The sequence below is a fragment of the Chrysemys picta genome, unplaced genomic scaffold, assembly GCF_011386835.1.
Source record: "Chrysemys picta bellii isolate R12L10 unplaced genomic scaffold, ASM1138683v2 scaf90, whole genome shotgun sequence".
Classification (NCBI taxonomy): domain Eukaryota; kingdom Metazoa; phylum Chordata; order Testudines; family Emydidae; genus Chrysemys; species Chrysemys picta.
Window position 1 is genome coordinate 135,330 of NW_027052797.1, and position 20,513 is coordinate 155,842.

The 20,513-nt window shown below is 51.3% G+C and overlaps 1 protein-coding gene across 19 annotated transcripts in view; it reads right to left on the minus strand.

The window, feature by feature from the left end:
• Positions 1-16,223, minus strand: part of LOC135977977 (uncharacterized) — a 143,872-nt gene extending 127,649 nt beyond the window's left edge. For 4 of the 19 annotated variants that reach the window (XR_010595411.1, XR_010595405.1, XR_010595413.1 and 1 more), the window contains exons 1-5: positions 16,066-16,179; positions 2,712-2,926; positions 1,919-2,134; positions 625-711; positions 141-259 (exon numbers count right to left, since the gene is read on the minus strand). Coding sequence is in view for 1 of the 19 variants with exons in the window: in XM_065579097.1 (XP_065435169.1) it covers positions 141-259; positions 625-711; positions 16,062-16,208 (353 nt within the window). In the remaining 18 variants the exon portion in view is untranslated. Of the gene's footprint in view, positions 1-140; positions 260-624; positions 712-1,918; positions 2,135-2,711; positions 2,927-16,061 lie in introns of all 19 variants that reach the window. The other 15 variants (XR_010595409.1, XR_010595407.1, XR_010595408.1 and 12 more) reach the window with 14 other exon arrangements.
• Positions 16,224-20,513: the final 4,290 nt, after the last annotated feature.

Below are 20,513 nucleotides of genomic sequence, written 5' to 3' on the forward strand. Positions count from 1 at the left end.
TAATGCACAGAGCATTTCCTTAAGGAGCAACAGTGACACTGTGTGCCATGATACAGCAGGGCCAGAGAGCAGCAGGAGAATGGTGGAAGAAAACTAGAGTGGTACGGATGAGGAATAGAGTGCCATAATTGTTCACTCACAGCCAGTCATGCAGAAGACAGAAAGCGGAGGACTGTTCATCTCTGCTTACAAGGATGTCCAGGCTGCTCAGGTTCACTTCTTCCAGTTTCTCCTCTGGCTGGGGTCCTGGGCGATTCCTCTGCAAACACAGCATATAACCCAAGCAGGAGCCATCACTGCCCAAAGGTCTATTGGTGTACGAGATACTGCCCTCCCTCTCCCATCCACTGTACATCAGCCCCACTTGATGAACAGTGACAGTCAACTCCCACAGTCACCCCCACCACTACCAATGGAGGATCTAGTACCATCATGTTTCTCTTCCCCCTCCCAATGCCCCAGTGGGTTGCAGACGCCCCAGACCAAGCCTGTGAGCATGCACCATTGCCCATCTTCTATACAAAGAGACAGGACAAGGGGAGAGAGAGAGAGTATGTTGGCCAACATATGAGAGCTCAGAGAGAGACACATAGGAAGAAGGACAAATTCAGCACCTGTACTCACCTTTCCGGTTCCAGGCCTCTGCTCAGGTGAACATGCTCCTCCCTGTCCAGGAAGATCAGCTGCTCCCAATATAGGGAAATTCTCCCTCTGCACCCAGAACAAGGAGGAAAACTTTTATTACAAACCAAACCCCACCTAAAGGGAAGCAGACGTCTGTACTCAGCCTTTACCACACATGTATCTTAGAGGCCACCTGGGCTATTTCTCAGAATGTAGTTGCCCTGGAGCAACAGTGACACCCAGTGGCCAATCACGGCAATGCACAGAGCATGTCCCCCATGCAGCAGCAGTGACACTTGGTGACCGCTCGCGGCAAAGCACAAAGCATTTCCCTCGTGGAGCAACACAGACACTACGTAGCCACTCAGGGTAAGGCAGAAATCATTTCCCCCCCCCCCCCCCACAGCGCTGCACTGATACTCGGTGGCCAGCCGGGGTAATGTCTGAGCTATCTGCCTTGGACCATCACCGCCATCCGGCGGGCAGGCAGGGTAACATACAGACTGTGTTTCTCCTGGAGCAGCGGTGACACCCGGTGGCCAGTTGGGGAAATGCGCAGCATGCATCTGCCCTGGAGGAGCAGTGACAGCCTGTGGGCAGCAGGGGCAGCACCAGCCCCTTCCTCACTGGGGGAGCTGAGGTGGGGTAGACAGAAAACTGTGGCAGCTGCATCCCCCCCACCACCACGAGCCTCACCCCTCACTGAAGTGCAAGTTCTGCCTCCGCCCCTCAGAGGCTCCAGCCATTCACCAGCCCAGAGGCCAGAGCCAGGCAGGGTAGGGCGACTGCTACGCTAGGTGGCGCAATGATGCAGGCAGCCACAGCGCTCCCCACCCTTGTCCTTGTGCTGTGTGGGGTCCCGGGGCTGTGGCTGCTCCTCAGTTCCCGGCCGCCCTTCGACCGCTCACAGACCTTAAGCGCCGCTCGGGTTGGGGTCGGGCTCCAGGGCCAGCAGAGCCCTCGGGGAGCAGTAACCACGAGGGTTAGGACCCAGGAGCCCAGCCTGGAGCAGGTCAGCCCGGAGTGCTGTGCAGAGCTCTGGACCCTCCACATAACATGTGTGGTGCAACTTGGTGACTGGAGACACAGGCCGAGGGCTACTCTCAGACCCCTGCTCACGTCCGCTACTGAATATGGCCTGCTTCAGAGAGGATACCTAGAGTGGCATGACCAGGGAAGCTCACCCAACAATACACGTTTATGAAATTTCACCAACTTTAAAAAATATGTTTCCAAAGATTGTAGGCATAACAAAGGATTTAATATCTTACTAAGGTACTGATTTTGTACAGACCAAGCTAACGGCGCATCCCTGCCTGGAGCCATGTGGGCCGTGACCAGACTCCTCACCAAACCAGACACTTAGCTCACTGACAGTGACGGCTGCTCCGTTTCCAGCTAGATGGCATTGCCATAGCCTGGCATCAACAATGCTCACTGTCTCATGGCTCTTGCGTGCCTTCCATCTCACACCGGGGGTGGGCTCTTACCCTTGACTTCTTTCTCCTTCCTACTAAGCAGAATACAAGAGGGAAAAACAAAAGTTATCATCGGTGTATGTTCTTCTTCTCCCTGTCCCATTACACCTTTATAGATACAATTAAAAAGCACACAACGCACACTCAACCTCTGGAATTGCTGGCCAGAGAATGCTGTGAAAGTCAAGACTATAATAGGGTTCAAAAAAGGACTAGGTCAATTCATGGAGAATAGGTCCATCGATGGCTATTAGTCAGCATGGGCAGGGATGGTGTCCTTATCCTCTGTTTGCCAGAAGCTGGGAATGGGCGACACAGGATGGATCACTTCACGATTACCTGTTCTATTCATTCCCTCTGAAGCACCTGGTATTAGCCAGTTGGAAGACAGGATACTGGGCTAGATGGACCTTTGGTCTGACCCAGTATTGCCATTCTTACGTTCTAATGTTAAGCAGCCCGTTGCACCTGCACCCAAGAGAGTCACTGTGCAGAAGAGACTATTGTCTCGTCCCCTGGTCGTAATCCCACAGCTAATCCCAAAATAGGGAAATTCTCCTCCCACACCCAGAACAAGGAGGAAAACTTTTATGAGAAACCAAGCCTCACCTAAAGAGAAGCAGCCGTGTGTACTCAGCTACTACCATGCATTTATCTTAGGCTTCAGCCGTGCCGCTAAAAGTTCTGAAGTGTAGTTATGAGGGAGGCAGAAAGCTGAGGACTGTTCATATCTGCTTAGAAGGATGTCCAAGCTGCTCAGATCCACTTCTGCCAGCTTCTCCTCTGCCTAGGGCTCCTGAACAACAATTTCTCTGTAAGAGCAGCTGCAAAAGCCAAGCATGAGCCGTCATTACACAGAGCTCTTGCCCTCATCCCTGCCTCCCTTTTCCATCATATCTACATCTGCCCCCCTCAATGAACAGAGACCGAGTTAACACCGACAGTCACCGCTCCATTCTCGCACCCACTGCCCTGCATGATTTTCGTCCCCTCCTACTTCTTCATGACTCCCGAGACCTAGCCTGTGGGGATGCACACCTACCACACCTGCCCTTGTCCTATGAAGGGAGACGGCACAATGAGAGGAGAGGAGAGAGAGAGTCCATGGGGCTGCTCTATGGATAAGTTCAATAGGCATCAGTGGCTTAGTGGTATGCAGGACTGGTGCAACCACTAGGCGAACTAGCCGCCTAGGGTGCCAAGTGGTTAGGGGCTCCCACTGGGTCTTAGTGTCCACCCTTCTGGATTTCCTATCCCTGTTCTGACCCTTCCTGCAGGCTCGGAGTCTTCCTGGGAAGGGGATCTAGTAGTTAAAAGAGAAAAAGCCTCCAGCCTGCCAGACCTATCAGCACAACACTGAAATTGTTAAAGAGCCATTCAAGGGGTAATGAAGCCACTTAACAGGCATTTGCCAACCCCCAGGTATATATTCAAAAAGAACAGGAGTACTTGTTTCAGAGTAGCAGCCGAGTTAGTCTGTATCCGCAAAAAGAAGAACAGGAGTACTTGTGGCACCTTAGAGACTAACAAATTTATTAGAGCATAAGCTTTCGTGGACTACAGCCCACTTCTTCGGATGCATATAGAATGGAACATATATTGAGGAGATATATATACACACATACAGAGAGCATAAACAGGTGGGTGGCACCTGAGGCCTTGGCTACACTCGCGGATTCACAGCGCTGCAGCGGCAGCGCTGTGAAGCACGAGTGTAGTCGCGCCGCCAGCGCTGGGAGAGCTCTCTCGCAGCGCTGCAAGTACTCCACCTCTCCGAGGGGAATAGCTTGCAGCGCTGCGAGCGAGCGTGCAGCGCTGCAGGCACTGATTACACTGGCGCTTTACAGCGCTGCACTTGTTGCGCTCGGGGGTGTGTGTGTTTTTTCACACCCCTGATCGCAGCAAGTGCAGCGCTGTGAATTGCCAGTGTAGCCAAGGCCTTAGAGACTAACAAATTTATTAGACCATAAGCTTTCGTGGACTACAGCCCACTTCTTCTGAAACCAGGTATATACTGTCAGTTTCTGAATGTACTGACAAAAACAGTTGTGCATGACGGTCATATTTACTCAGGACATGTCAGTCTACAGGATCTTAGTTTGAAATTTGCTTTCAAAATATTTCATTAGTGAGTTGGTGAAGATTATAAAATCACATCTCTAAAAAATCCTTGCATAGATTTTTAGATGCACAATCATCTTTAGCCTTAAATGCTTGGATCTTCAGACATATGATTTTTTAAATAAATCCTTCAAAAGACCTCCCTTATCTAAAATACACATGTTAATTACTATAGTAAAAAAACTTACTTCCAAAGTCTTCCAGTCCTTTCTGCTCATCCATTTCTCCCTTCACCCCTCTCCCCCAACCCCCACTGAAGAGAGCCCTTAAACGGACAACAGACCTTTGCTTCCAGATAGCTGGACGAAGAGTTTCCCCTTCTTTACTTCTGACTATCTTTTGATGAACTAGTTTTAAGCAAAATCAGTACCTTAGTAAGATATAAAATCCTTTGTTGTGCCTACAATCTTTGGAAACATATTTTTTAAAGTTGGTGAAATTTCATAAACGTGTATTGTTATGGAGATCACACACAGTAAATTAGTGTTCCCTTTTTCTAAAAGCAATGAACATTGTTATGAACAAACTAAACCTCTGTAACTGATAAACTGAAAATATTTTCTGTTTCAGTGAGTTAAATATGTAGTAATCTGGAATGATAACTTTATGAAGGTTTAGAGTACATTTAAAATATAAAATCAGCTTAGAAATACTGATTAAGAAAATGTAAAACAGAAAAGAGCTGCATCATGTATTCCATAATATTTAATGTTGTATTCAGAAAGACAGCTTACTCACCCGTACTACAAAGTTTTTGCAAATAAATGTCTGACAAACTTCAGGGCATATCAAAAAACCTGTGACTGACATTTTTTATTCCCAAGTTTAGTGCTTTTAATTAGGTACCTTCTGCATGTCCATTTCACGTGAGGGAGAAGATACAGGGATCTCCGTGGGGAACTGTGACTCTAAGCCACCGTGAGGCGGGACGGGCATCTTGTTATTCTTTCTGCTTTGTGCCTCCGCCCCCGCCGGGCTGCAAGCTCAGGCTGCCGTCAGGCATAGGGGCACCAGTTTAATAATAATGCATAGGGCCCCATAAATCCTAAGGATGGCCCTAGGGGGAGCCAAAAAGCGGTGCCCTGGCTTGGCAGGGAGGAACCGCCTTCCGGAGACACCAGAGAGCCAGAACGTCGGCTTGTGGGGGCAGCGAGCCCCCACCATGGAGGAGCCGGTGCGGCGCGGGGGGGAGGAGCCCTGCAAAGGTGGCAGCACCGCTAGCGGGGAGCAGCCGTGCCCCTTGCCCCTCCTGCCCAGGTTGCGGAAAGGAGTCCCCCCGGGGGCGCCTGCAGCTGCAGCAGATGCATGCGGGCAGAGGCCCCCGTGCGCACCCCAGCTCCCCCCTCGCTGTGCTCGGGGTCTCCGGCTCCCGGGCATGTGAGCCACTGCCGGGGCGCGGAGCCCGGAGCCTGCTCTTGGAGTGGCAGCAATGGTGGCAGCTCACACTCCCGGGAGCCGCAAAGCCTGAGCGCAGCGAGGAAGGAGCCGGGGGACGCATGGGGTCCACTGCCCGCATGCATCGACTGCATGGAGCAACAGTGACACTTTGTGGCCACGCGGGGTAATGCACGAGCATTTCCTTAAGGAGCAACAGTGACACCATATGGCTATGCGGGGTAATGCACACAGCATTTCCTTCATGGAGCGACAGTGACACCATGTGGTCATGCGAGGTAATGCCCAGAGCATTTTCTGCAGCGAACAACAGTGACACTGTGTGGCCATGTGAGGTACTGCACAGGGCATTTCCCTCATGGAGCAACAGTGACACTGTGTGGCCACATGGGGTAATGCACACAGCATTTCCTTCATGGAGCAACACTGACACTATGTGGCCACCGAAGGTAATGCACAGAGCATTTCCTTCATGGAGCAACAGTGACACCATGTAGCCACGCGAGGTAATGCACAGAGCATTTTCTGCAGCGAACAACAGTGACACTGTGTGGCCCTGTGAGGTACTGCACAGGGCATTTCCTTCATGGAGCAACAGTGACACTGTGTGGCCACACGGGGTAATGCACAGAGCATTTCCTTCATGGAACAACAGTGACACTGTGTGGCCACACGGGGTAATGCACAGAGCATTTCCTTCATGGAACAACAGTGACACTGTGTGGCCACGCGAGGTAATGAACAGAGCATTTCCTGAATGGAGCAACAGTGACACCGTGTGGCCACCCAAGGTAATGCACAGAGCATTTCCTTCATGGAGCAACAGTGACACTGTGTGGCCACGTGGGGTAATGCACGAGCATTTCCTTCATGGAGCAACAGTGACACTGTGTGGCCACGTGGGGTAATGCACGAGCATTTCCTTAAGGAGAAACAGTGACACTGTGTGGCCACGTGTGGTAATGCACAGAGCATTTTCTACATGGAGCAACAGTGACACTGTGTGGCCACGCGGGGTAATGCACAGAGCATTTTCTACATGGAGCAACAGTGACACCGAGTGACCACGCGGGGTAATGCACAGAGCATTTCCTCAAGGAGCAACAGTGACACTGTGTGGCCACCGAAGGTAATGCACAAAGCATTTCCTTCATGGAGCAACAGTGACACCGTGTGGCCATCGAAGATAATGCAGAGAGCATTTCCTTCAAGGAGCAACAGTGACACCATGTGGTCATGCGAGGTAATGCCCAGAGCATTTTCTGCAGCGAACAACAGTGACACTGTGTGGCCATGTGAGGTACTGCACAGGGCATTTCCTTCATGGAGCAACAGTGACACTGTGTGGCCACATGGGGTAATGCAGAGAGCATTTCCTTCATGGAACAACAGTGACACTGTGTGGCCACGCGAGGTAATGAACAGAGCATTTCCTGAATGGAGCAACAGTGACACCGTGTGGCCACCCAAGGTAATGCACAGAGCATTTCCTTCATGGAGCAACAGGGACACTGTGTGGCCACGTGGGGTAATGCAGTGACCATTTCCTTAAGAAATAACAGTGACAGTGGGTGGCCACGTGGGGTAATGCACAAACCATTTTCTACATGGAGCAACAGTGACACTGTCTGGCCACGCGAGCTAAAGCACAGAGCATTTCCTTCATGGAGCAAGAGTGACACTGTGTGGCCATGCAGGGTAATGCACAGAGCATTTCCTTCATGGAACAACAGTGACACTGTGTGGCCACGCGAGGTAATGCACAGAGCATTTCCTGCATGGAGCAACAGTGACACTGTGTGGCCACGCGAGGTAATGCACAGGGCATTTCCTTCATGGAACAACAGTGACACTGTGTGGCCACGTGAGGTAATGAACAGAGCATTTCCTTCATGGAACAACAGTGACAGTGTGTGGCCATGTGGGGTAATGCACGAGCATTTCCTTAAGGAGGAACAAGTATCAGGGGGTAGCCGTGTTAGTCTGTATCTACAAAAATAAAAAGGAGTCTGGTGGCACCTTAAAGACTAACAGATTTATTGGGGCATAAGCTTTCGTGGGTAAAAACCTCACTTCTTCAGATGCATAGAGTGAAAGTTACAGATGCAGGCATTATATACTGACACATGAAGAGCAGGGAGTTACTTCGCAAGTGGAGAACCAGTGTTGACAGGGCCAATTCAATCAGGGTGGATGTAGTCCACTCCCAATAACAGATGAGGAGGTGTCAATTCCAGGAGAGGAAAAGTTGCTTCTGTAATGAGCCAGCCACTCCAGTCCCTATTCAAGCCCAGATTAATGGTGTTAAATTTGCAAATGAATTTTAGTTCTGCTGTTTCTCTTTGAAGTCTGTTTCTGAAGTGTTTTTGTTCAATGATAGTGACTTTTAAATCTGTAATAGAATGACCAGGGAGACTGAAGTGTTCACTTACTGGCTTATGTATGTTACCATTCCTGATGTCCGATTTGTGTCCATTTATTCTTTTGCGGAGGGACTGTCCGGTTTGGCCAATGTACATGGCAGAGGGGCATTGCTGGCACATGATGGCATATATAACATTAGTGGATGTGCGGGTGAATGAGCCCTTGATGGTGTGGCTGATGTGGTTGGGTCCAAAACCCCAGAACCCCGACTAGGGGTATTCTATCTGCTACCCAACATCCATAAACCCGGAAACCCTGGACGCTCCATCATCTTAGGCATTGGCACTCTTACAGCAGGATTATCTGGCTATTTGGACTCTCTCCTCAGACCCTACGCTACCAGCACTCCCAGTTATCTTCGAGACACCACCGACTTCCTGAGGAAACTACAATGCATTGGTGTTCTTCCTGAAAACACCATCCTGGCCACCATGGATGTAGAAGCACTTTACACCAATATTCCACATGAGGATGGACTACAAGCTGTCAGGAACAGTATCCCTGATGAGGCCACAGCACGCCTGGTGGCTGAGCTTTGTGACTCTGTCCTCACCCACAACCACTTCAGATTTGGGGACAACTTATACCTTCAAGTCAGTGGCACTGCTATGGGTACCCGCATGGCCCCACAGTATGCCAACATTTTTATGGCTGACTTAGAACAACGCTTCCTCAGCTCTCGTCCCCTAGTGCCCCTCCTCTACTTGCGCTACATTGATGACATCTTCATCATATGGACCCACGGAAAGGAGGCCCTTGAAGAATTCCACCTGGACTTCAACAATTTCCACCCCACCATCAACCTCAGCCTGGACCAGTCCACACAAGAGATCCACTTCCTGGACACTACAGTGCAAATAAGTGATGGTCACATAAACACCACCCTATACTGACCGCCAACCTACTGACCGCTATACGTACCTACATGCCTTCAGCTTCCATCCAAGACACATCACATGATCCATTGTCTACAGCCAAGCCCTGAGATACAACCGAATTTGCTCCAACCCCTCAGACAGAGACAAACACCTACAAGATCTTTATCAAGCATTCGTAAAACTACAATACCCACCTGGGGAAGTGAGGAAACAGATTGACAGAGCAAGACGAGTACCCAGAAATCACCTACTACAGGACAGGCCCAACAAGGACAATAACAGAACACCACTGGCCATCACATACAGCCCTCAGCTAAAACCTCTCCAGCGCATTATCCACGATCTACAACCTATCCTGGAAAATGATCCCTCACTCTCACAGACCTTGGGAGGCAGGCCAGTCCTCGCTTACAGACAACCCCCCAACCTGAAGCAAATACTCACCAGCAACTACACACCACACCACAGAAACACCAACCCAGGAACCAATCCCTGTAGCAAACCTCGTTGCCTACTCTGTCCCCGTATCTACTCTGGCGACACCATCAGAGGACCCAACCACATCAGACACACCATCAAGGGCTCATTCACCCGCACATCCACTAATGTTATATATGCCATCATGTGCCAGCAATGCCCCTCTGCCATGTACATTGGCCAAACCGGACAGTCCCTCCGCAAAAGAATAAATGGACACAAATCGGACATCAGGAATGGTAACATACATAAGCCAGTAAGTGAACACTTCAATCTCCCTGGTCATTCTATTACAGATTTAAAGGTCACTATCATTGAACAAAAAAACTTCAGAAACAGACTTCAAAGAGAAACAGCAGAACTAAAATTCATTTGCAAATTTAACACCATTAATCGGGGCTTGAATAGGGACTGGGAGTGGCTGGCTCATTATAGAAGCAGCTTTACCTCTCCTGGAATTGACACTCCTCATCTGTTATTGGGAGTGGACTACATCCACCCTGATTGAATTGGCCCTGCCAACACTGGTTCTCCACTTGCAAAGTAAATCCCTGCTCTCCATGTGTCAGTATATAATGCCTGCATCTGTAACTTTCACTCTATGCATCTGAAGAAGTGAGGTTTTTACCCACGAAAGCTTATGCCCCAATAAATCTGTTAGTCTTTAAGGTGACACCAGACTCCTTGTTGTTTTTAAGGAGGAACAGTGACACTGTGTGGCCACCCGAGGTAATGCAGAGATCATTTCCTTCATGGACCAACAGTAACATTAGGTTGCCACGCGGGGTAATGCACAGAGCATTTTCTACATGGAGCAACAGTGACACTGTGTGGCCACGCAGGGTAATGCAGAGAGCATTTCCTTAAGGAGCAACAGTGACACTGTGTGGCCATGCGAGGTAATGCACAGAGCATTTCCATCATGGAGCAACAGTGACACCGTGTGGCCACACGGGGTAATGCACAGAGCATTTCCTTCAGGGAGCAACAGTGACACTGTGTGGCCATGCAGGGTAATGCACAGAGCATTTCCTTAAGGAGCAACAGTGACACTGGGTGGCTACACGGGGAAATGCACAGAGCATTTTCTGCACGGAGCAACAGTGACACCGTGTGGCTACGCGGGGTAATGCACAAAGCATTTCCTTCATCAGGGGTCTGGGGTGGAGGTGTGGATGAGGGGCTTGGGGTGTGGAGGGGGCTTAAGGCTGGAGGAGAGGGTTGGGATGCGGGGTTCAGGAGAGGGCTCAGAGCTGAGGCAGAGGCTTGGGATGCGGGGGGTGGGGGGAGAGTTCTGACTGGGGGTTCAGGCTCTAGGGTGGGGCCAGGCATGAGCAGTTTGGGGTGCAGGCAGGCTGCCCTAGGGCTGGTGCCGGAGGACTCCCCCCAGCAGGAGGGCCGACAGGGAGGGAGCATGGGGCTCCGGAGAAGGGCCCGCTCTCCCACTTGCCAGCAGCAGGGAGCTCCGGGCCTGGGGAGAGGCCCACAGCAGCCCTGCAAGCCCCAACTTGCTCCCCTCCCCAGTTCCCGCCCACCCCCTACCTCTCTCCTCTTCAGGTCCCTGCCGTATGGCCCTTTAGAGCTGCTGCACGGCTAGTTATAGCCAGCTGCGCGGCCGCGCAGCTTAGAGGGAATTTAGCGCACTTAGGCTCGATGGGAGCCGCCACTGGCTCGCGGGCCTTGCAATGCAGAACACTGATTTATTATCTGAATTATCGTAGCAAATGGCCCATGACCCCATTGTGCTAGGCGCTGTACGCAAAGGGAATAAAGAGACAGGCCCTGCCCCTGCTCTAGTCTATGCCATCTCTAACATTAACAACTCCTGGCTCATGTCCCACGTAAGAGACAGCCCCAAATCCCTGTCTTTGTATCTCCTCTGAACAACCCGGGAATAGCAACACCTGCTTCTCCAGCCCCATGATGCACCCAAACAACCCTGTAGTTCAGTTAACAGCACAGCTGCAGGGGCTGGGGGCGCTGCTCTCACAGGTGTTCCCCTTACCGTGCGCTCTGATGGGCTGGGAGCACAAAGCGCAGTTTGTACGGGAGCAGGGCAGCAGCAGCTGCTCCTGAGGACTTCCAATAAAAGTCATAAGAACGTAAAAATGGCCCTACCGGGTCAGACCCAAAGTCCATCTAGCCCAGTATCCTGTCTTCCCACAGTGGCCAGTGCCAGGTGCCCCAGAGGTAATAAACAGAACAGGGAATCATCAAGTGATCCATCCCCTGTCGCCCATTCCCAGCTTCTGGCAAACAGAGGCTAGGGACATCATCCCTGCCCCTCCTGGTTAATAGCCATTGATGCATTTATCCACCGTGAACTTATCTAGTTCGTTTTTGAACCCTGTTATAGTCTTGGCCTTCACAACATCCTCTGGCAAGGAGTTCCGCAGGTTGACTGTGCATTGTGTGAAGAAATACTTGTTTTTATTTGTTTTAAACCTGCTGCCTATTAATTTCATTTGGTGACCCCTAGTTCTTGTATTATGAGAAGTAGTAAACAACACTTCCTTATCTACTTTCTCTACACCAGTCATGATTTTATAGACCTCAATCATATCTCCCCTTAGCCGTCTCTTTTCCATGCTGAAAAGTCCCAGTCTTATTAATCTCTCCTCATACGGAAGCCGTTCCATACCCCTAATCATTTTTGTTGCCCTTTTCTGAATCTTTTCCAATTCCAATATATCTTTTTTTGAGATGGGGTGACCACATCTGCACACAGTATTCAAGATGTGGGCTTACCATGGATTTATATAGAGGCAACATGATATTTTCTACCCTATCTTTTAACCAGTTACCAATCCATAAGAGCACCTTCCCTCTTATCCCATGACAGCTTACTTTGCGTAAGAGCCTTTGGTGAGGGACCTTGTCAAAGGCTTTCTGAAAATCATAGTACACTATAGCCACTGGATCCTCTCGGTCCACGTCCTTGTTGACCCCATCAAAGAAGTCAACGTTCAGTGGTCCGGCGCTTCTCCCTGTTGTCTGCCTATGTCCCTGTCATAAACATACAACTAAGGGTAGCATAAAATCCCTCTTTACCCTGTAAAGGGTTAATTCCTCTTTTACCTGCCCTGTTCTCATTTGTGCCCCCTAAACTCGCACCCTGCTCTGCCACTGCCTGAATGTGCTGCAGAATGGGGGTCTCTTGCAGGGCAGACAACGCATTGCCTCTGCCCTGGTGCAATCTAGCCTAGCTGGGTCCTCCTCCTTCGCGGGGAAGGAGGACTGGTCATCAGGCTGAGCAGGGCTGACTTTGTCAGCTCCTTGGAGTTAGATGACTGGATTAAAGAGCACTAGATCAGCGTAATAAGTAGAAAAGCATATGCTTGTCCAAAAAGCCCCTGACAGATTGCAGCCTGCAGTGGTCTAAAGATGTATGGAGAAACTTGGCACCACATCAGCCAGTAAACCGATTGCCCACTGAGCTGAAAATACAGACGTATCAATTGCAAAACTGACTATGCAAAAACAGCAACAAAAGTCCGGTTTTTGATCAATACAACGCTGGCAACTGCACTGCCAAGGTCACCCACTGGGCCCAGAGTTGCAACTCCTTCTGTATTTTTATAGCACCTTTTATCCCCAAATGTGTTCCAACCGTACGCAAAGAGCAGCGCTGAAATGCAGCCACATCTGGGGGTCAGGGTGACAGCTGACCGGCTAAGTAGCAGATTGTAGAACAGGGAAGGCTGGGGGAAGGGATATTTCGCTAAGGACTTCCAAGGAAAACCCCATCCTCTTGCAGAAAAAAACATCTCTGGCAGGTCCTGCTACTCTAAGGACTTACCTGGAAGCCCCACACAGAATACTGTACGGTTTATGGAGCTCAGCTTCTCCAGCTATCTGAAGCCAATAGCAGGCTCACTGGAAATAGCTACAACACGGAGCTTAGAGGCCGTCATAAAGTGAAGGGCTGGGCCCATGCTGTCATTTACCAAAGAGTCCTGGAGAGTTCACACCAGGTGGTCCAGTCCCCAGAGCCATCCCCTCCTGCATTCCATGGCTCTCAGTATGGCAGTGAGGATCATATCCATACACAAGAGCCAGGCCCGGGTAAAGCAGCTAACTTTGGCAGGGCTGCTCAGAGGATTCAGGGGGCCTGGGGTATTCGGCGGCGGAGGGTCCCTGCCGCCGAAGACCCAGCACTTCGGCGTCAGGTCCCGGGGCGGAAGGACCCCCCGCCGCGAGTCTTCAGGGCACTTCGGCGGCGGGTCCCGGAGCGGAAGAAGCTTCGGGGGCCCCGAGTGAAGGACCCCGCTCCAGGGGCCCCGAAAAACTCTCATGGGGGCCCCTGCGGGACCTGGGGCAAATTGCCCCACTTGCCCCCCCTCCCCTCCCCCGGGCAGCCCTGAACTTTGGGCCCATTCCTGCTCCAGCCGGACTCAGCAGCAAAGCTCCAATTGCTTTCAATGGCAGCAGGATCAGACCCGGTGGATTCACCCCCCCCCCCCCCCCCACCCGGCTCAATCCTCCAGGTACAGCCTTTCTCCGCTGACATTCCTTAGCCAAAATCCGCTCCTGCCCATGTTTTTAGACTAGAAATGTCTCCTACAACAGCACTTTAATGTACACTAATGTAGGAAACTGCACTGCCTGGCTTCCTGCCCCTCAGTCATCTAGGCCCTAACATTCAGAGCTGAGCTACATTTCCAAATATATTGATTTCAGTTACAACACAGAATGCAAAGTGTACAGTACTCACTTTATATTACTTTTGATTACAAATATTTGCATTGTAAACAGATAAAAGAGGTGTTGGGCGGAAAAATCACTAAGGGGGCTGGTGCTGACTGGGCAGGATGTGTTGGGAGGGAAATGCCAGAGGTGGGTTTTGCTGATTGGACAGGAGGTGGTGGGCGGGGAAATCACTGAGGCAGCTCGTGCTGACAGGGTAGGAGGCGCAGGGCGGGAAAAGTCACTGAGGGGATTGGCGCTGACAGGGTAGGAGGGAAAGCCCAGAGGTGGGTTTCGCTGACTGGGTGGGAGGTGTTGGGCTAGAAAATCACTGAGGGGGCTGGTGCTGACTAGGTAGGAAGCGCTGGGCGGGAAAGCCCTGAGGTGGGTTTTGCTGATTGGGCAGAAGGTGCTGGGCAGGAAAATCACTGAGGCAGCTCGCGCTGACAGGGTATGAGGCACAGGGCGGGAAAAGTCACTGAGGGGATTGGCGCTGACTGGGTAGGAGGTGTTGGGAGGGAAAGCCCAGAGGTGGGTTTCGCTGACTGGGTGGGAGGTGTTGGGCTAGAAAATCACTGAGGGGATTGGCGCTGACTGGGTAGGAGGTGTTGGGAGGGAAAGCCCAGAGGTGGGTTTCGCTGACTGGGTGGGAGGTGTTGGGCTAGAAAATCACTGAGGGGGCTGGTGCTGACTAGGTAGGAAGCGCTGGGCGGGAAAGCCCTGAGGTGGGTTTTGCTGATTGGGCAGGAGGTGCTGGGCAGGAAAATCACTGAGGCAGCTCGTGCTGACAGGGTAGGAGGCGCAGGGCGGGAAAAGTCACTGAGGGGGTTGGCGCTGACTGGGTAGGAGGAGTTGGGAGGGAAAGCGCTGGATGGGAAAATCTTTCAGGGGCTGGCACTGACTGGGCAGGAGTGGGAAAATCACTGAGGTGGCTCGTGTTGAGTGAGTAGGAGGTGTTGGGAGAGAAAGCCCAGAGGTGGGTTTTGCTGACAGGGCAGGAGGTGTTGGGCAGAAAAATCACTGAGGCAGCTCCTATTGATTGGGCAGAAGGCGATGGGTCAAAAACCATGGAAGCCAACCTCAAGGACTGGGCAGGAGGTAACCCTGTAGATGATACCCTTACTGGAGAAGAGACATGGAAAGGAAAGGGGAACAGACTGCACTATTGATATTACAAAAAGTACTGGGTAGGAAACTCCTAAAGCAGCTTGCACTCACTAGACAAATACTCCTAGGGGGCAAAGGTGTGTGCAGGCTTGAGCTTACCAAGAAAAAGACGCTAAGCAGGAAACCTCAAGCAGTTTGTGCCGACTAGGAAGAAGGTGCTGAGTTCTCGTGAAAGCTCTCCTAACTTCTGAAACACACACGTGCTGAAAACTAGGAATTAGGGTAATTTCCATACGGGGAGATTACTTTGTAATCCTGATGTGTAATGAGCCACACCTAAACAAGGGGAATCTTTTAGAACCTGTGGCTGAGAGATTCCCCATCCCCCTACCCCATCAGAAGGATTGAGGTTCTGTTTCTATTAGTCACAGTAAATTCCCACAGAATGATTTCTACTTGGCTTTTTTGAGATTTGAAGTGAAATCTTACTTGGGACCTATCCCGGTCAGATGGAACATGGTGTGGCGAAGGGGCGGCTGTAAGGGGATGGCGGAGGCCGTGGAAAATTCGCCCCTTTTCTCAAAAAAGCCAAGAAATGGCCCAACCAAGCAAACGTCGCAAAGTCTGGAAATGAACAGGAGAGGTGGGGGTGACTGCCCTGTAATCAGGGTTCAGGTCGCTTTCCCTTTTCTCCTCTCTGCATCGGCCCTCTTCACGCCAAGGTCCAAAGTGAGCTCCCTCTAACTAGGGTGTGGGTCTTTCTCTGCCTTTCACAAGGTAACACTGCCATTTGGAAGATAGTTCTAGAAACCAGCCTCATGAGAGGGTTCAGGGTTTGTCCTACTAGCTGTCCCGTGCCCTCCTCACTCACGCACTCAGCCAAGTCAAAGCCCGCGTCCTCTGCATCCACCTGGACCCGCCTTCTGCCGCAAGCCCTCCTGCGCTCTGAAAGAGATCGGTGCCGAAAAGTAGGCATTAGGGTAATTTCCGGCAGGGCCGAGTACGTCGCCAATGTCATCTGAATCTACCTTGTACACGTGCTCTCTACTGAGCCACACCTAACCCGCTTCACCTCTCTCTTTCTAGCAACTCAAAGGACAAAATGGACAAGACGACACAAGCACCAAAGAAACTGCAGGAAAAGGGAAGAAAAAGCCACGGCCAACGGCTGCACACACCGCACCCCTGTACCGAGGGATCGGGTTCGACACTTCTCCTCACAGGCTTAATCCCCCTTCAGGTGCCCGGTAAAAGGACCTCCCTGTAAACAAGGATCACGGTCCATTCCTTGCCAACCAAAATGCTTTATGGGTCCCTTCCACAGCTGAGGAGGAGCGAGCCCCCTTTAAAACGGGTTGAGGTCTCTGTGGGTTTGAGCTCCTTAGGACCTAGCCTTTAAAATGCCCCGGGCCGTTGACCTCTCCCTGTCAGAAGGGTGCAGGTCTCCCCTTTCTAACTCCTCTTGGGCCGTTGGCACTCGCTGGGCAACGAGACCACCCACTTCCGAGGGAACGGAGGTCTCTCCTTTACAGCGCTTTTCGCTCTGGCCCATTGGAAGGCCCCTGGCTTAAGGACCACCCTGTAAGGAGGGTTTCGGTCTCCTTTGCCATGCAAATTAAGCCACAGGTCACTTTGACACGCCCGGCAAAATGACTGCCCTGTAACCAGGGTGTAAGGTCTTATACCTCTCACGCTTAAGCTAGGGGAGCCTTTCTGTGCCTGTGGCTTAGCGACTCCCCCCGACCCTCCACCACTTGAGAAGAGTTGAACTTCTGTTTCTCTTAGTCACAGTAAATTCCCACAGAATGATTTCTACTTGGCTTTTTTGAGATTTGAAGTGAAATCTTATTTGGGACCTATCCCGGTCAGATGGAACATGGTGTGGCGAAGGGGCGGCTGTAAGGGGATGGAGGAGGCCGTGGAAAATTCGCCCCTTTTCTCAAAAAAGCCAAGAAATGGCCCAGCCAAGCAAACGTCACAAAGTCTGGAAATGAACAGGGGAGGTGGGGGGCTCCTTTCGGACCCTCACGTCCGTGTAATCCTTCCTCAAGTCCTTTTGCCCTGCCCAATTTACACCGCTCAACCAACCACAACTTTCCCCTTTGTTTTCTTGTGCACAAGAAAGAACGCTGTCGGACTGACGAGAGTCAACTGTAGGGATTCGGACAGCTCCGTTAGTTGTGTCCGAATTCCAGGCCTTGTGTCTCTTTGGTGATAAAGAGAGGAGATTCCTCGGGCTACGTTGGAAGAGACTGAGGTGGCGGTCCTTTCTGAAATGTGTTCATGTTGAGATGTTGTAGGTAGATGCGGTGGTATTCAGAGCCGGCACGTGGGTGCACCTAACCCTACTAACAGGACTGCGTCACAAGTAAAAGGGGTCTTTTCTGGTAAAGGTAGGGGGCACAAAGTTGTAATTTTCTTGGTGGGGTAGGAGGTAAGTCGGGAAGGGTGTCGTTGAGGGACTGAGGATTGATTGGAAAGGGGACACTCAGCAGGATCCCTCCCTTACCTGTTCATTTCCAGATCTTTTCACATTCAGGACTCCCCCACCATCATTGTGTAAAGGAGGTGTATTATATTAAAGAAAGGGTGACTGCCCTGTAATCAGGGTTCAGGTCGCTTTCCCTTTTCTCCTCTCTGCATCGGCCCTCTTCACGCCAAGGTCCAAAGTGAGCTCCCTCTAACTAGGGTGTGGGTCTTTCCCTGCCTTTCACAAGGTAACACTGCCATTTGGAAGATAGTTCTAGAAACCAGCCTCTTGAGAGCGTTCAGGGTTTGCCCTACTAGCTGTCCCGTGCCCTCCTCACTCACGCACTCAGCCAAGTCAAAGCCCGCGTCCTCTGCATCCACCTGGACCCGCCTTCTGCCGCAAGCTCTCCTGCGCTCTGAAAGAGATCGGTGCCGAAAAGTAGGCATTAGGGTAATTTCCGGCAGGGCCGAGTACCTTGCCAATGTCATCTGAATCTACCTTGTACACGTGCTCTCTGCTGAGCCACAGCTAACCCGCTTCACCTCTCTCTTTCTAGCAACTCAAAGGACAAAATGGACAAGACGACACAAGCACCAAAGAAACTGCAGGAAAAGGGAAGAAAAAGCCACGGCCAACGGCTGCACACACCGCACACACAGCACACACCGCGCCCCTGTACCGAGGGATCGGGTTCGACACTTCTCCTCACAGGCTTAATCCCCCTTCAGCTGCCCGGTAAAAGGACCTCCCTGTAAACAAGGATCACGGTCCATTCCTTGCCAACCAAAATGCTTTATGGGTCCCTTCCATAGCTGAGGAGGAGCGAGCCCCCTTTAAAACGGGTTGAGGTCTCTGTGAGTTTCAGCTCCTTAGGACCTAGCCTTTAAAATGCCCCGGGCCGTTGACCTCTCCCTGTCAGAAGGGTGCAGGTCTCCCCTTTCTAACTCCTCTTGGGCCGTTGGCACTCGCTGGGCAACGAGACCACCCACTTCCGAGGGAACGGAGGTCTCTCCTTTACAGCGCTTTTCGCTCTGGCCCATTGGAAGGCCCCTGGCTTAAGGACCACCCTGTAAGGAGGGTTTCGGTCTCCTTTGCCATGCAAATTAACAGGTCACTTTGACACGCCCGGCAAAATGACTGCCCTGTAACCAGGGTGTAAGGTCTTATACCTCTCACGCTTAAGCTAGGGGAGCCTTTCTGTGCCTGTGGCTTAGCGACTCCCCCCGACCCTCCACCACTTGAGAAGAGTTGAACTTCTGTTTCTCTTAGTCACAGTAAATTCCCACAGAATGATTTCTACTTGGCTTTTTTGAGATTTGAAGTGAAATCTTATTTGGGACCTATCCCGGTCAGATGGAACATGGTGTGGCGAAGGGGCGGCTGTAAGGGGATGGCGGAGGCCGTGGAAAATTCGCCCCTTTTCTCAAAAAAGCCAAGAAATGGCCCAACCAAGCAAACGTCACAAAGTCTGGAAATGAACAGGGGAGGTGGGGGGCTCCTTTCGGACCCTCACTTCCGTGTAATCCTTCCTCAAGTCCTTTTGCCCTGCCCAATTTACACCGCTCAACCAACCACAACTTTCCCCTTTGTTTTCTTGTGCACAAGAAAGAACGCTGTCGGACTGACGAGCGTTAACTGTAGGGATTCGGACAGCTCCGTTTGTTGTGTCCGAATTCCGGGCCTTGTGTCTCTTTGGTGATAAAGAGAGGAGATTCCTCGGGCTACGTTGGAAGAGATTGAGGTGGCGGTCCTTTCTGAAATGTGTTCATGTTGAGATGTTGTAGGTAGATGCGGTGGTATTCAGAGCTGGCACGTGGGTGCACCTAACCCTACTAACAGGACCGCGTCACAAGTAAAAGGGGTCTTTTCTGGTAAAGGTAGGGGGCACAAAGTTGTCATTTTCTTGGTGGGTTAGGAGGTAAGTCGGGAAGGGTGTCGTTGAGGGACTGAGGATTGATTGGAAAGGGGACACTCAGCAGGATCCCTCCCTTACCTGTTCATTTCCAGATCTTTTCACATTCAGGACTCCCCCCACCCTCATTGTGTAAAGGAGGTGTATTATATTAAAGAAAGGGTGACTGCCCTGTAATCAGGGTTCAGGTCGCTTTCCCTTTTCTCCTCTCTGCATCGGCCCTCTTCACGCCAAGGTCCAAAGTGAGCTCCCTCTAACTAGGGTGTGGGTCTTTCCCTGCCTTTCACAAGGTAACACTGCCATTTGGAAGATAGTTCTAGAAACCAGCCTCTTGAGAGGGTTCAGGGTTTGCCCTACTAGCTGTCCCGTGCCCTCCTCACTCACGCACTCAGCCAAGTCAAAGCCCGCGTCCTCTGCATCCACCTGGACCCGCCTTCTGCCGCAAGCTCTCCTGCGCTCTGAAAGAGATCGGTGCCGAAAAGTAGGGATTAGGGTAATTTCCGGCAGGGCCGAGTACCTTGCCAATGTCATCTGAATCTACCTTGTACACGTGCTCTCTACTGAGCCACAGCTAACCCGCTTCACCTCTCTCTTTCTAGCAACTCAAAGGACAAAATGGACAAGACGACACAAGCACCAAAGAAACTGCAGGAAAAGGGAAGAAAAAGCCACGGCCAACGGCTGCACACACAGCACACACCGCACCCCTGTACCGAGGGATCGGGTTCGACACTTCTCCTCACAGGCTTAATCCCCCTTCAGGTGCCCGGTAAAAGGACCTCCCTGTAAACAAGGATCACGGTCCATTCCTTGCCAACCAAAATGCTTTATGGGTCCCTTCCATAGCTGAGGAGGAGCGAGCCCCCTTTAAAACGGGTTGAGGTCTCTGTGGGTTTCAGCTCCTTAGGACCTAGCCTTTAAAATGCCCCGGGCCGTTGACC